The sequence below is a fragment of the Strigops habroptila genome, chromosome 7 (assembly GCF_004027225.2).
Source record: "Strigops habroptila isolate Jane chromosome 7, bStrHab1.2.pri, whole genome shotgun sequence".
NCBI lineage: Eukaryota > Metazoa > Chordata > Aves > Psittaciformes > Psittacidae > Strigops > Strigops habroptila.
Genome location: NC_044283.2, coordinates 56762795 through 56780072, shown reverse-complemented (window position 1 = coordinate 56780072; position 17278 = coordinate 56762795). Strand labels below are relative to the sequence as shown.

The following is a 17278-nucleotide window of genomic DNA, read 5'->3' as shown; positions in this document are numbered from 1 at the left end:
AAAATATCTGTAAGGCAGATCTTTTTTAAAAAGTAAGTAAACAGTGCATGAGTGCAGCATAGCTGATTGCAAAGCAGATAAGGCAGTTAGAGAAGTAACTCTGGAAAGTACTTGTAAAATCCTGCAAATATATTAGGCCAAAAAAGAGACAATTGGGCTGACCTCCTAAATTTTTATGATGTCCCACGAAAACAAAGAAGATTAAGAGGACATCTCTGGAAATTTAAAACCAACTGCCTGATTCACTTTTTATTTGTGGAAGTTAATTTAAGGAAGAAAAAAAAAAAATCTCCCTATTGAGTGAGTAACCATTCATTTGGCATTCATGAGTGCACTTCCAAGTGCTGTTTGGAAATTGAGCTTGTAAATATAGAGAAGTGTCTCTAAATAATTAAAAGATACAACTGAGGCATATGCATGGGATATTTAGCTTTACATTTACTCATCTACCTATACAGACTCAGCAGTCTTCTGAACTCATCAGGCCTCGTTATTTTAATACTGATATTCCTGTAAGGACACTGGAATATTCAGCAACTATGCTTTATAGCATAGGAAGAATATCAAGAGGTGTTCAAAAAGGAAAAAACTTCTATTAAGAAGTGGACATCAGGCTCTTCATAGCGTGCCATGGAACCAACACATTGCTCTGCTAGCACATCTAGTACTCGTTATTCTGATGCCCACACATGTAAGGGGAGCAAGTTTAGTTCTCAAGTTTAAATTAATAGATAAAAATTATTGTTATAGACTTTAACTGCAACAGGATTAGATCTTAGATCTATCCTCAACTGAGTTGAGGATAAACTCCGCTCTCCATGTAGCTTTTACACCCCTGCCATAACCAGTGCCTGGAAACATGCAGCTTGTCTTAGTGAAGCTGCCATTTCTGCCACCTTTCATCCACACAGAATATATGGAAAGCCAGATTTTAATTCACTGTGTAATACATATATATGCAGGGTTGGCTGCATTTCATAAACACTGCCACCATTTTTATGACAATCCAACTGGAGCCCAGGACAATTGTGCAGCCCATTTTAGCTGGCGACACACTCTGGAACAACACGTTACTGAGAGCTGCTCTGTTGGAGGGCTCAGTCATGCAGCATTTCTGTCTTGGGATGATTTCTCACCTCAGATGGTGCTCATGGCTGCCAGGAACTGACAGGAATACTCAGCGCTGTGTATAAGTCAACCTTTCAAGACTGTACCAAAGCTTTGTTACGGTACAGCATTGAGGATGCCTTAGCCAAGCCAAAGTCACAGCAATGACTGCTCACACAAATGTAGCCAGGCCAGGCAGACACAGTGGAGGGTATTAATGCATCTGAACTCTAGCACTTACTTCAGGTATCAAATTAGGAGGCCAGGTTCTTCCAGTTCTCAGTGAGAAGTGACGCTCTTCAAGGTGCTTAAAACTCAGCTCCTGCTCCAGTTTTATCAGCTCTCAGAATTTTATCTTGGGCCTGAGAAGTATTTCTGAACTGCCCTGCTTATTTAAATCTAACAGCAATATCCCAGGGCCTGTGTTTCAGAAAAAGATTTCCAGGAAATTGCGTTGTACATTTACCCCAAAGGCTCAAGCAGAGCAGGAATTTAGAACTTAAAATTCTAAATAACCTTATGGATTTTCTTGATGAGGGAAGGAGCGAGGGGGCTGACTTATGGAGTTTTTTTTAATACTTGTGGCTGGCTCCACTGCATAAATAAATCAATCCCCTAGCCACACAGCTCCATTTTTCCAGTCACAGCTTGTTGTTTTATTTTTCTCCCTCCATTGCTGACAAACCACTCCAGGGAGTTTTTAAGCCCAGTAGTCTACTTTCCGAATGGAAACGATTAGTATAATTTGCGAGAGAGAAAGCAAACAACAACAGAGACTTACCCCATTTTTTGGGTAGGCTATCCATCCTAGATCCCCCATTACTGTCCGTGAGTCCAGTAAGTTCACTAAAAATAAGATTAAAAAAAACCATTAAAGATGGATGGATTACAAAATTCAATAAATATTTCAAGGTTTAGGTGACTAGAGAAAACAAGCTGCTTAAAATTAGCTAAGGAAGTTGGATTTTTGTAAAGCAGAACAACAATGCAGTAACTAACAATGAGGTCATATACTGAAAACAGTTCTATGTATGCATTACTTTATTCCTTTGAGATCTGTCACTGAAACCAAATTGCAAATGCACTAAACTCTTGCAACATCCAGATCCTTCCCATTCCTAGGATCTGGTCTTTTGTGGGGAATAAATACATAATGCACACCGTGTGTTTACGTGCATATGTAAGACATACAGTATACAGCTGTACACACAAACATCTATGCAGGTTTACACATACGTTTCTTCTAAGGTAGCACATGCTTTTAGCATAAACAGGCCTTGAAGACAAAACGAAACAAGAAATAGCATGCAGAGTTACCAGATTATCATTAATTTTCAAAGTATTTTATGTGCAGGTATTATAGTATTACTGTTACCAGTAATCTATTCTATCTCCCACATTTTTCCCCAAGTCTTTGACAACTTCATGATAAGGTATCCAAGGAATTATTTTTTTTCCACACACACAAATTTGGAGGAGCTTTAAGATACATATAAGCAATCAGCAATTTACATTAAACAGCAAAAAAATATTCCTAAACTACCAACACTTCCCCCCCACCCTTCATGTTACCTGAAATACTGAGTAAAAAGTGTGAAGTAACTAAATCTACACACACTTAGCTAAGAAAAATTACAGAAGCTTCTGGTGCTCAGCTTTCACCACCTGTATTTAGGGTTTTAAATCTTGAAGTAAAAAGCTTGTCTCTGCGTCAACAGCTGTCATCCAAAATCTCAACCTATGAAGAGCTTTCTTCTACTTTAGAAGCACACTTCCTTGTCTTTGGATTACAACACTCACTTCTCACAGCATATTTGTGTGATACCTCACTTTTTGTACTCATGTCCTTCCTGAGAAGGAAGCAATTTCCATGGGTCTTCAATTCCTGATCTCCACCCTATGTGCTCCTTAAAAATCCCACTGGAAGTTTTCCCAGTTGGAGTTTCAAAACTTCCCAGCCCATGATGATATAGCCCAAGAACAAGCTTGAAACAGATGGAGGAGGCTCTGCACTCACTCCTTTAGAAATGCAACCATGTAGGTACTTAAAGATTGATAGAGAAGAGGAACAAACAGGTTGCATGCACAAGAACAAAGGATGTGAGTATCATTACCCTCACCATTATCAGGCTGATTTGCTGCCTCTGCACAGCCAAATACACCAACAGAAACACCTACAAGGCATACAGAGCCTACCTTACACCAGACCCAGGTCATGCTACTGCAGGGATCTGCAGACGAAATTGCCAATGCTGCCAAGTAAGTTCCTCTGATATCAGGATTACACAATTTCAAGACAAATAGTAAGAAACTCCAGAAGTACCTATACTAAAAGGTATGTTCCTTTAAAATCTTAAATATAATATTAAATAATTTAAATCTAATATTAAATCTAATATTTTAAAATTATTAAACAATATATTTAGTTTAAAAATCATTGTACCATAGTGAAGGCTGACTGCTATAATTCCTTGTACACAAAACCAGCCCAAGACACAAAATTACAATGCTGAGATAGAAAAACAATCAGTTCTCAGCTCTGGCATCAAATATCTATCTTAAAAGAGCTGTCTATCCAGATATTTTCACAATGTATGCAAGTATTACTGCAGGACACTACCATAAGGTATATAGATGTTCCACCTAGCCAAGTATATCTTCATTAAGTTGAGCAAAAACATTTGGTGGCTCAGGGTTTTCATGCCTGGATTGCTTTCTCCTGCCAAAACAGAAAACAGTTGGGAGCTGGCAACACTACCAATCTACAGGACATTTGGTGGAAGTAATACTTAGAGACCACAATGAGCTATATTCACAGTAAGCAAACATACAATTAGGTGGCTTTCCACCTCACAGTCCAGGCAAAATAAAAGCATTCCTGTTATCTACCACTAGATACATCACCTAGTGATGGGCAGCCTTTCCCCTCCCAAAGTCCTGAGGAAAAATGCTCATTAATTTCTCCTCTTCCAGTTGAAGTCAAGTACCAGTATCCAAGTGCTCCTGAACTACACTGCATTTTCTTTTCAATAGGGTAAAAAGAATGATCTTAATATATTCTTCGGAATAGGACACACATAAATAACATGTCCCGTATTATAACTGTATGCTATTTTAAAAAGCAAGAGACAGGAGTGTGATTGCCAAACTGGCAGGTTTACTCAAATTCTTTCTATTACAGTCACTGTAATTAAACTGTGCAGAACAATATATTCCTGTCGTAAGTTGCAATGGATGCAAAACAAGTATTGATCTACATTGTACAACTTAATTAAAACTTGTCCTGGAGATGCTACTAATGAATGTAATTAGATGGTGTGTTTGATGCCACAAACTTCTTCATGACATGCTTTTAAGGAAAAGAAGAAAAAATGCTTTATTCAAACATCAGATCATAAAAATAACAAGATACAACTAAATATTACCTATCAACAACAATTTTAAAATTGCAGTTATTAACTTCAATTTCAAAATAATTTTCTTCATGTGAAAAGATAATACAACCCATTCAACTCTAACTCAAGTCAGTGAGAATCTTCCTACCGATGAGTCAGCCAGCAGAACTGAATACTAAATTTCCAATTAGAAAAGACTCAATTCCTCCCTTATTTCAGTAGACTTATGCAAAGAACAAAAAAAAAAGAAAAAAAAGGAGAGGACTGGATACACCTTTTGACAGGTGCAGCACAGTAACCCAAAATTCAGATACCAGAAAGACAAAAAGCAACAAGCTCTACTTGTATCATTCCTGGGTCCCAATTCCACCCCGATTCAGCCTTGAACCAGGCCAGAGTTCCAGCATTCCCTCTCCAAAGGGGTGGCTCCTCCAACAACCCAGCTGCAAGAGCTCCCCATGCAGGATGATGGTGCTACCAAACACTTTTGGGATACTCGGGCAGCCTTTCCATCCTGCCCTGCCGGAGAGGCGACCAGCACACAGTCCCATTACATAAGTCCATATAGGCTCAGCACCAACTCTCTTCCCACCACCTTCCAGCCTAGCACAAACAGCATTTTTGCTGAAATGGCTATCATCTAAAAAACTGCAGGTAGGGGAAGAAACAGTGGGCAAACAGCAGGTAAAGCAGGTACCTGCACAACACAGAAGAAACCATTTTAGCAGAGACTATAAAGTCTGCCACCATCCCAAAAAGATGCTTCCATAATTCATTGCATGGCTATGTAGGAAGAGGTGAGGTTTTTTTGCACCTGAATAAAAACCTCTGAAACTGGTTTTCATTCAACCCACAGAAAGAAAGAGACCAGAGGTCTTCTCCTGAGCAGCAGAACCACTTTGTCCCCATCCGACCTGTGATGACTATCAGCATGCATCTGGGTATGGCTAATAACTAACTGATCCAAACACTCAGGTCACTGAAGGAGGTAATTCAGGAAAACCTCCAACTATATACTTAAGGCTTCCACACTTCAAGAGGTTTAGCACCAGCTCTTGTATAGCTTGCGTCTCCCAGGCTAGACGCAATGCTGTAGATACTCTACAGTCATAATCTAGAGCTGTGCTCTGCAGGACTCAGTGCAGGAGAGCTTACAGTGAAGAAGTATCTCCAGAAGTCACTAGTAACTCTGCTTGGCTCATAATCTTAAAAGCCTCCAAAATAACAGAGCTCACTTATTCCCACTTCCTTTTTCTCAGCACTAGCTAGCTATGTCTCAACAAACAGGCAAGAAATCTCAGAGCCCATAAGCACACATGTAACCTGTATCTTTGCCAGCAAACTTGGAAGAGGCACATATACACATTCAAAAATGTTTTCTGCTCATCTCCACCATCAGTGCATCCATCCCACAAGCCCTAATTATTTCTAATGCTCAGTCAAGAGGAACACAAAGCCACACAGATCTGTATCATCATTAACTTCCATGCCTTCAGGGTAGGATAAATGATGATTAAGTCTAAAGTTATAGCACAGTCTTTTTTCTTTTTTAATACAGAACAGCCTAGGGAATTTGCATACTCTCTTGTTCTCCGACAGGCTGGTTACTACAGGTGAGCAATCAAGTCACAATAAAACCAGAAGTGATGTAAAACTTTACCCTCATCTCTAGCTGGTAAATTAACAGTGTTGTTTTCACTCAGGAATCTCCAACAGGGAGACTGGATATAGCTTTTTACTCAAGTGACCTTGTCACATTCATACAGCCAGCATTCAGCAGCTTCACCATGGCTGCAAGCACAAGAACTACCAGGGCTGATGGTATTCAACGTTGACCTAAACCAGTATTGGTGCATACATAGCAAAGCACGCCATCTGACACAGCTATCTAACATAGTGCCATGTGGCGGTATAAGGCAAAACATTATGTTTGTCATAATGATACAATGCCTCAAGTACAAGCCACTGATCCATGGAATTTTTGGTCACGCCACTGAAGCAAAATGGCTCCTCTGGATCTAGTCTGGAGCAGAATCAGCTGGAGCAGCTTCAGCTTCTTCACTCCAATTCCAAATGGGGGAGAAGGGAGCAGGGGAAACAAGCTGGGAAAAAATAAAAAATAGAAACCTCCTACCAACAGTCTAAACCACTGAGCATTTCTGATCCTACCAGCCTCCTGCCATTTCAGTACCTAAGGATCTTCCAGAAACACTTCATTGCTCACATTACAGCAAAGTCTCTGCAGGCATACAGAAGATGGAACTCTTCTGGGTTGCCACGGTCTTTGAGCTGATTTCCGCTAAATCCTTATACACTGGAGTAGTCCTGCTTTTCAGTAGCACCATTTGCAGGCTACGGCCTACCATAGGCCACACTTCACCAAAAGTTATCCTGAAAAATTGCTCTAGAACAGGCAAAATGATCAGGATAGCAAAAGCTGATGGAGTTCATGCCATGAAGCTGTAAAACCACAAGAATCTTATCTCACTGAAACACACATAAAGCAGGAGGAAAAGAACATCCTCCTTGACCAAATCAATACCCTGTAAGTACAGTTTCCATCACAAAACAAACAGAAGAAATCTTCCTTAAAGCCTGCATAAATATTTCAAAACATCGCATGATTTCTAATGTTTCATTTTAAGCAAATGAAGCAAAACTCTGGTTTAACACATTTGTTACAAACTGAACAGGAATATGAACATTGTTTTAGGTAGCCTGAGTCTAAAAGTGTGAATCAAGTGCTTTTACATCCTCCTCAAGGTTCCTCCTGCAGCCTCTGGCCCTCTTCACAGCACTTTGCAGGATGTAGCCATCCATGGAAAGGCCAGAGCTACACCAAGGTAGCCCCAGCTGTGACCATAGCTTATGGGACCAACTACATTTAAAGTACTTGTGAGAAACCTCACATGGGAATACTCACACACTGCCAATTAAACACCGGGTAAAACATTCTGCTGAATGGGTGTCAAGGTGCACAACAAGATGTGACAACAGCACTGCGTACCCGACCCTCATTGAGAGGTCTCCTGAATAGCATCACAGGCTTTCCACCAAGCTTCATTCCTCTTTCCCTCTGCCCAAGGCAGGCATATAGCTGCCAAACATCATCATTAACAGAGCTGGTTTCTCCTGACACTGCATACGTCCCCCATCCTTCCTCCTGCACTCCTGGAGTTCACAGCACTACCAAGACACACTGACTGCAGAGGACTCTTCATCATGAGTTTTCCTGCTTCATAAATCTTCACTGTCTTTATTGCAGTACTGTAGCCATTCATTTTCCAACTGTTTTCCCTGATGTGCCAAGTATTTCTTCAAAAAGTATAAATCCAATGCACTCCAACAAGTGACAGTCAAAAATAACCCAGGAAAACAAAAACAAATTAAAAAAACAAACTCTTAAAAGAAATCAAAGTCAACAGGGAGCAGACGTTTTGAATTAATTAGCTGCACTGAGTTGGGACCAAACACAACACACAGAGGCAAGAACCTCTGAAACGTTTCCATCAGTGGAAACAAGCTACAGCAGAGTGCAAGCTGTAGCAGTACCTATTATTTATGGCCCACTGGAGGAAGAAAATATACACTACTTAATGAACTCGCAAACTAATATTAACTGCAGATTTATATTTTATTATGTTGGCTTCATTCTGCTCCAAGTTTTCTCACTATTCCCTTTTATAGCAAGAGCCAAAACACTAGAATCTGCATCAGATATTCACAGGTTTTTAAGGCCAGATGGACAACTGCAATCATAACATCAAGCCAGAGAATTTTAGCCAGTAATTTCTGCATTAACGTCTGTAATTTGTTTGAACACACTGTTTATGAGGGGTGCGATACTGCCCTCTGACAAAATTCTTTGGGTTGGCTGTATTTTTTTCCCCACAGGCACAGCACCAGCTGTAGCACCAGGGAGTGGGACCCCAAGCCATGTCGACAACTGAACTTGGTTCTTTACAAGGACCTGCACAAGAGGCAGTTGTTTGTTCTTCCCACCATACATAGCTTATAAGCAGAAGCTCAGGAGATTATTAGCTTGACACCAAAATCCCTGAAAACTTAAAAACTTCAGTATGGTTTGCCTTTTTTCTTTTGTAATGGCAAACACCCCCATTCCCACCAAAAATCACCATGTAATTCAAAAATTTTTATTCACTGTGAAGAAAGCTAGTAAAATACTTCCAGTCCCACTCATAAGAACGGAAACAATGCTGTACCAACACTATAGTCGATCTTTGAGCTGGCCACAGCACAAATCTTTTGGGGAAACCATCTGGGCAAGTATCATTTTGCCAGTAAGAACGAAGAAGCAGCTTCCACTGAAGGCAAGATACAACCAGCACCTGCAATCAGCAACCTGAAAATTAGTCTGCGTGAAGAAACAAAATACCAGTGCTGCCTGCAGACCCAAGGTCTCCAGCCACTTCAAGCCACTGAAAAAGGCAGACAGTTTGTTAAGGACCCTACTTAAAGCAAGCACCTTATTAAACACATACATGAAGTCAAGCCCTAAAAATCCCAACAGCTTCCCAATGCAATCAAAACACCGGCTGGCAGTGCTAAGATGATATCTCACCTTCTTCCCTAAATCTGAGCATTGCCAACTGAAACAAATACAGTCTCCATTCCTAAAAGGTATCCTAAAAGATGTGGTGAACAAATTCCGTTACGCATACAAGGAAACAAAAGGAAAGAAATCTGGCACAGACACATCCAGACCTGTCAAGGCTGTCATCTTTCACTACCAGTGGACTCGCAAGACCTCAATGTCCAGCACCAATAAAGCCTTTCTGTTGACAATAATGACTACTCTGCTGCCACTGAGTTCACTCAAGTAGAAAAAAAGGAACTGACATAATGCTGAGATAGCATTTGGGAGGAAAAAAAAATGTTTAAGATGATCTATCAGCTTTTCAGGGGGTTGACAGTTTATCCCTTCTATTTCTGTTCCGGGAAGAGGATGGAGGTTGCTAGTGGGAACAGCACATCGCCAACACACTAAAAAAAAAAAAAAAAAGTGTGTAAATATTAGTAAAGCAAAAATGGATAAACCAAAATGGCTGGGTTTTTTGATAAATTAACTTAAAGGCAAGTATGCAGATAATTTCCCCAAGTAGTTTCACTGGTTTGGGACATGCAGAACAATTTAAAAAGTGATACCAGAAAAGTCCACCCAGAAACATAATGAATTGCATATTACCAATGGTGAATAATTATTTTCCTCCCAGGTGTTTCTCTGTGCTCTCAGAGAATTGCAAAGTTCAGACTGGTTGGCCTGACCTCTTTCTAACATTAAGTATCCAGGTCAGATACTCCAGGAGTTAATATCTTGGCAAGACACTTCAGTACTGCCTCTTGCACCAAAATTAAGGAGCTGGCATGAAAACCTGCAAGCCTAGGGATCCTGCCCTCTCTCCTACAGCTTCAATATCTGCTACACAGCTACCTAAACCTAGAAGTGCTCAGCTTTGGCAGGGTACTGTTTCCCCTCCATGCACATCCCCAAGGCACAGTGTGCTCAGAAGCATATCAGCTGAACCCCTGCTGATGCTCAGGAGCTTGCTGGGATAGGACAAGGGGCAAGGGTTACCTTCTCCCTTAAGGCTGCCAGACCAGCTCATGCAGGTATTCCCCGATCTGCTGTGACAGTACATGCTGTATCACCTTCTCCAGCAGACATCTCATCCTTCCAGCTAGCGGTCACCTGAGCAGCTCTACCTGGCCAAAGTCCTTCTAACAAACCTCCTGCACAACTCAAATACCAGCAAAGAGAGAAAGAAAAAAAGGCGTTTCCCACAACCAGCTCTCCCAGTGAGACAGTCATAGCATGCTCCCAATTGTTCTGAACCAAAGCATCTTTAGTCCTCTTTGCAAAGCAGAAGCAGGAAGGCCATGCTCATATACACAGCTCAGGGCAGCCTGCAGGTTCCACCACACTTGTCCACAGCAGTCAACATGCCACTGAACCTCTACAAACAGCCACCTATCACCTCCCACACCCAGAAGTGCTGTGAATCATGATGTTTCCATCTCCTCCTGACTGTCCCCTCTTAACTGGCTTCCTTGCAGAAGACAGGGATAATTGCTTTCTATCTCCAAGAGGATAAGCACATTAAACCTTCAGACAGGCTCAGATACTGCACTAGCTAAAGCCATAGCAAATACCAAAACTGAGACTGTAAGAGATATAATAGGTCAAACAGACAACTAAAAGGGTAACAAATCCCTAGAGAGACCTAAGCTACTGAAGGCCAGTGCTTAAGTTTGCCAATATAGAAGGCTGTGAAAGCAACTGGGGCTACAAACACTTTCACCTCAGCAAAACCTATCACCTCAATGTCCAGCCAGTTGCAGAGCAAGGAGAGATAGGCACGATGTGAACACAGAGGACAATCCATCCCTCCATTCTGCCTGTGCCAAAAACCAGGGATATCTTACCAACAAAATACATTTTCAAAGGAAAAAAAGGATTCGCTACTAGCTTTTAAAATATACAGCAATTTTACAGCAAAGATCAAAGAAAATGAGTTTAGTAAAGAGTAAGTTATAAAAAAATTGCTCACTCCAATGCAATCATTAACACAGTAATTCTTCAACATTCTCTGAGTAAAGAAAAATACTTAGCTCAAGCCTACCCCAGTCGAAATGAGGTCCCATCTCTCACCAGCACTTACGGTCACTGAGAAAGGTGCACTTATGACCAATATTTCAATTATGTGTTTAGATGTTTTACTAAAAGCATAATTTTTTTTTTTTTTAACCTTTTATTGGATAGTAGGCTGAGTATCTGCTGAAGAGCCTCACTGAATACTCTTTCCTCCATAGAAGTGAGCACTTAATAACCAAGAAATTTAGTGCTTCGATAAAGTGACAAATCTGTGTGAGTTTGGGTTTTTTTTACTTCTCATTTTGCCCTTGAGCCACATACAGATGTCAATTTATTTGCTAAAGAGGAAGCGAGAAAAAAATAAGCCAAGAGTTTGTTTTCTTTTTATTCTGGGGCAGGGTCTGGGTCTCACTTCCCTGACACCCCTGAGCAATGTTTAAAGCTCATCTTTATTCAAGAGTATACATTCCCGCGCACTTACAGGAACTGAGTAAAAGTAAAAAGGACTAGGGACATCTAACAGTCCTACTTCTGCTCAAGACCCTACAGTCAACAGGGTCCAAGCCCATTGCTGAGCTGAGCAATCTCAGCCCAAGTAAAGTGCTCTGTGCTAGCTCAGCACGTGCTGGGAACAAGAATTCCTGCAGAAGCAGCACAGAAATCCTCAGAACAGTAAAGCATAAAACCAGCAAGATCAGAGAACAAGGCACACATAATAAACTGTTCTAGCTTTGCAATTTCTGACAGATTTTATTAAATCCTGATCCTGCCTTCAATCCCCCAGAGCCTGCTGCAAAACACTGTATTTTAATGCAAAGAATAAACATTTCTTTATAGTCGAGATTTTGTTCTCTTATTTAACAGAAAGAACAGCAAATATGGAGATGGACTGTATACTGGAGCTAAGAAGTGAGGCAATGGTGGGAGAGTTAACAGAGGAGGGGGAAGAAGTTGTCAGACAAGCCCACTAGCTTTCTTTTCTCCCATGGTACCTGCTAGTTTACCCATCTGTAGATTGACGTGCAAATAGCTTCTTTATACATCAAATTACGGTGTCAACATTTACGATACTATAAGCACTGTCAGTGGTTCTGTTTAAGACAATTTGCCTGTTTCCCACTATTTATTACAATTTTTAAAATAAGCTTCAAAAGGAAACAGGTACTATCATAGTCAATCATTGCTACTGTTTATTTCCCTTTTTCTAAACATGTGTCATTAGGCACCAATGTGTTTAGTCATACACTTAAAAATGCTGCATTTCAAATGTTGTTTTACTGTTAAAAGGATAGTAGTTTCCATTTTAAAGACATGATTGAGTCATTCTAAACCTCTTCAAATGCCACACATCACACATCAGACTGATCCCAAAAAGGCCATTAGACATGAGCTGTCCTTCTCATACCAGGAAATCCACTGCAGTAAATTTAAAAGTTAATGGGATTACTCCTGTGAATAAAACAAACATACAGCACTGAGGCTATGCTCTGCCATCACAGAAAGCACACCAGGAACCATTCTAATATACAAAATAAAGAACAGATAACTCCTCAAAGCATCCTTACAAAGCATTGTGAGCAGACTGAAATGTGCCCAAACTTACCTGTTCTGCATACACATGGTATATGCATACTAGCAGTACTTAGTTCCTACATAATTACACAAAATGCAATAGCTGTGTGAATACATGATACACAAGACAAGCTACCAGAAGCAAAGTAATGAGCAAAATGTTCAGATAGTGTATATTTTTACCCAAAGCATTAGTCTAATTGAAATACATTGATATGAAAATTAGAACCATTTTCACACCTGCTTCTATTAAATACACGAAATATAACTCCCTCGAAAAGACTTCATTCACTGATTAAGATAAACATTGTGATGTTATACCTAAATATACATTTATCCAGTGTGCCACGACACCAAAATGATATGTCAGTATGAAACACACACACAAGTCAGCACACTGAGAACAGGTAGGCTCATTCCAGGCTCTGGCATGAGTAATCTACAAATTACAATCTTCCTTTATTTTTGCCTGCACGAGACCCACCCCTTTAATTGTACTCATTTATTCATTCATTGAAAATTAAAATGATACATTAAGATAAAGGAAGCTTCAAAAAAGATTGGAAGAATTAAGAGGAAGAGGAACAAATGCAGGAGTTTGTAACTAAAGGATATCCTTCTAATCTTAAAACAAATACGACACATTACAAAGACTCACTTTGTCTTTCGTGCCTTTTTCTATTTAGGTCAATGTCATTATTTCAAACTGTATTTATTTTTATTTTCTTAACAATATACTTAATTGTTATAGCACTGCCTCATCAGCACGCACTTCTACTGAAAAGCCCTAAAATGAAATATACTTTGTATTTAATGACAATGACGCAAATATGTTGTGGAGTTACTTTGTTACAAGCAATCAGATATAACATACTCCACTCTTTAATAATTAGCCTGCATGACACTTTTTAAGGTCATCTGGGTGACATCCAAATGAGATCTGCAAACCAATCCAAAGCCACAGGTGATGCATAACAAATCACAAACCTGGGAGGGGGTGTGTGGTGTATGTTTTCATTCTGTGTTTTACATAAATAATTTATACAAGCCACTTCCCAAACTCCAGTACCTACAACAGAAAGATTTAAAACACACCGACTTTTAAACCAAAGGAGGTACAGGAAGCCCAGTCACATACTGCAGGGCTCTTCTCTCACACCCTGTTATCATAGGGGACATATTTTACAGTAATGATGCACTTCCAAAATAAGGGCACTTGGAAATAGTGTAATACTTATGGTGTACTCTTTGGAACATTTTCTTTGTGACTAATTTCTGAATTTGTAGAAGTAGTAAAAGGAAAGACGGAAATCTCTGGTTTTTATCAATGAACTCTGCTGAAGAGTTGAAAACAAAGGCTAAACCATAATTGAAAATGCATGAAATATGGTTTACTTTTAATATATAAACTGAGATATATTATTAAAATAAAAATTTGTTTTATTTCTCTATTATAGGAAAATCTGAAAAAAATATAAATCCATTTTCCTAATGTATATCCTTCTATCTATAACTGAAGTTACCTATGAAAGTGACCAGGCTTATGATATGTGCTGGGCACTTGATAATTCCCCAGAAAAAATGGCAGGAGCTTCTGAAATTCAGCTGTCCTCGAAAAAAAGCTATTTCCACACTAAAGAATCAAAGCACCGAATTTACCCTCTTTTCCCTCCTCCCTAAAATCCTAACCTAGATTTTTAAAGTATTTTCCCCCAAATGTCCCTCCACTAGAGGGTAAAACAGCAAGCCATGCACTGTGAATTGTTACCTGCATGCATCTTACGCTACGAGTCACTGTGCATTATGGTAAGATTTAGAAAAATAAAACAATGTGATGAAGGGTTAAAGAAAAAAGTAATCATGAGAATTTGTTATTCTCTATGCACCTACATGTACATTACACTCCTACACAGCACAGGGTATTGGCTACTTAACCATGGTAAAATGAGGGATAATAAAAAACCCCAGAAAAAAACAATACCACTAACTTTTGAAAATATTATTCACAGGTCTAAGATGGCAACCTCCACCCAACCAGTTGAATATGACAACCAACCCCAGGGAAGGATCTCTCTCATCAGAGCCCAGAAACGGCCAAACTGAACTTTTTAAGCCCAAATTCACAAGTGTCAGTGGCATGCAGCTAGGCAGGCAGACTTCAGCAGCTGAGGTTTCTCATGCATTAGACTTCACGTACTGCAGGGTGAGCCATTCCCAGAGCAGAGCTGTTCAGTAGTAATTGGCAAATGAGACATGCTGTGAGAAGCACTTGTAAAAAAATGCTTGTTTACAAATAAATCTCCTAGCAGCAAAGGACAGCAGTTATTGAATAAGTTCAGGTCCAGAGTCAGACCCCTCCTATCTGCAGTCTTTTAGCTTTGCATTTACTAAAGAGACGGGAACAGTAAGAGCAACAGTACAAAAAGTAGGGGGAGAGAGACCACAAAGCAAGTGGTCGTGCTGCTTATCATTACTGTAATATTCCCCTGCAATATGCCCATGAAGATGCCACTAAACTCGTTTGCTAGGCAGCTTCATTAATCCTTTCCAGTACTGTCTCCTGTGGAGTAAGTCCTATTCTACTGTTGCCTGTTCATGGCAGAGACACCTCTATGCTCAGCCAACGGTACCGCTGACCCTCAGTACTATTCAGATTTTCCAAGAACTGGAAAGGATGACCAAGACAGGGCTTGGAGCATCTGCCAGTCTCTCAGCAGGTATCCAGAGCACGCAGGACATAATCCCTCCCAGGAAGCAAGTAACAGGGAAAGCCCTTCGAAAGCATCTACACCACCTCCCCAGCGTCGATCCCACGGGTGAAATTCTCCAAAATCATGTAGGAGCAGAAGGACTGGGCCCACCGTTATCTAATCAAGGCATAGCCACTTCCATCATCCCCCGAACCAATGCACTTCCTGAACATTTGATATCTTCGCACACAGAGGAACAGTATTTTTCCCTTCCTCTGCACTTTTTTTAAAGAAAACTGTGATTCACGTTATTCTCGCTCTCCAAAACAAATTACAGCTAGCTGCTTACCTCAGGCCACATACTTGAAATTCTGGTACGGTTTTCTTATACCAGCCCCTGCACACTTCCTCCCTCTAAAGGAGTTTCAGCAATAATTACGGTGCATCACCAAGCCAGCCTGCTACGAGCCGCCAGCATCCCCTTCAGATACTGAACTTCTCCACCCATTGCTTTCACACCACAGCTTACCCGCGATCCAAAAATAATAACAAAATGCCCCAAGCAATGCCCACACCACGTACAAAGAGGAAAAAACCCAGTCCGGTTTTAAAGTCTGGAAGTACCCTGCTAGGCAAGCAGCCTGGACATGGTTTTGGCTATTGGCCTCACAGAGATCAAACGTACCAACAAAAAAAAAAAAACCATTCCCAGCGGCCGAGCTCCGCGGCGTTGCGGGTTAAATACCGACACCTCCGCGGCTTCCCCTCCTTTATACATGTATTTCAAGCCACGAAGTAAGCCCACTGCGGTCAACGCTTGCAGGCTCCCAACCTCCGGGCAGCCTCCACCGGCCCGGTCCCGCCGAGCCCCGGTCCCGCTCCGCCTGCGCGCAGCACCGCAGACCCCCATGCCCGTGCGAACTCCCCTGTGCGAAGCCCTGCGGCTACAGCCGTGCAGCCCGGCCGGTGCGAAGCCCTGCAAAACCACCCGCACGAGTGCACCTGTGCAACTCCCCCTGCGCAAACCACTAGGAAACCCAGCCGTGCCAACCCACCCGTGTAAACGTCCCCATGCAGTGGCACCTATACAATACTGCTTTCCACCCACCTCCCCCCAAAAAACCCTAACCCAAACCACTGCAAAATGCGCCCGTGCCAAGGCATCTGTGCACACACCGAGGCAGCGCTACCGCTCCCGAACGCAGCCGCCTCCCTTCCCCGGGACACCCCAGTCCCATCGGCCAGCGTCGCTCGCTTCACCCGGCGAGTAACCCGCCACCCCGCGGGCAGACCCCGTTTCACCTCCCACAAAATGTTCCGCATCTGAGTCAGACAAGCCCGAAGAAGCCCACCGCCGGGCAGCCCCCCTCCTCGGTGGGCGCTGCCCCGACGGCCCGGCCGCACCGTCCCCGCTCACCCTCGCTGCCGGGGCTGGCCAGCAGACTCCGAAGCACGGCGCACAGCAGCAGTGGTAGGAGGCACGTCCAACCGGGAGCCGGCGCCCCGGCAGTGCCGGCCCAGCCGCCGGCTCCCCGCGGCCCCATCCCGCCGTCCCTCAGCACATGAGGCGGCGGCTCCCTCGCGGCGCTGCCCGCTCGGGTCGGCTCGGGACGGGGCGGGCTGGCAGCACAGCTCTGGTACGCTCCGCTCCCGTCCAGCGGCCGACGCGACTGGGGAGCCGGGGGGCGGGGATAGGGGAGGAGGCCCCGCGCCGCCGCGGAGACGCCCCCGACGGGGCGGACCCGCTGCCGCAGCCGTCGTCTTCGTTGCCATCCCCGTGCGGGGGACGGCGCCCGCTGCGCTGCAGGGAGCACCGGGGCGCAGCGGGGACCACTCCTGAAATGTGGCATCTCACCCGAAACCTGTGCTGCTCGTGGGGGACAGTGGGTGGTAGCGCTGTC

General features: G+C 42.4%; 1 protein-coding gene across 16 annotated transcripts in view; it reads right to left on the bottom strand.

Annotated features, from left to right (window-relative positions):
• Positions 1-17071, bottom strand: part of EPHA5 (EPH receptor A5) — a 200134-nt gene extending 183063 nt beyond the window's left edge. For 7 of the 16 annotated variants that reach the window (XM_030491669.1, XM_030491674.1, XM_030491670.1 and 4 more), the window contains exons 1-2: positions 16795-17071; positions 1889-1953 (exon numbers count right to left, since the gene is read on the bottom strand). In XM_030491669.1, coding sequence (XP_030347529.1) covers positions 1889-1953; positions 16795-16921 — 192 coding nt within the window. In that variant the 5' untranslated portion in view covers positions 16922-17071. Of the gene's footprint in view, positions 1-1888; positions 1954-15726; positions 15829-16794 lie in introns of those variants that run through there. The other 9 variants (XM_030491681.1, XM_030491684.1, XM_030491682.1 and 6 more) reach the window with 4 other exon arrangements.
• Between the last annotated feature and the right edge of the window lie 207 nt (positions 17072-17278).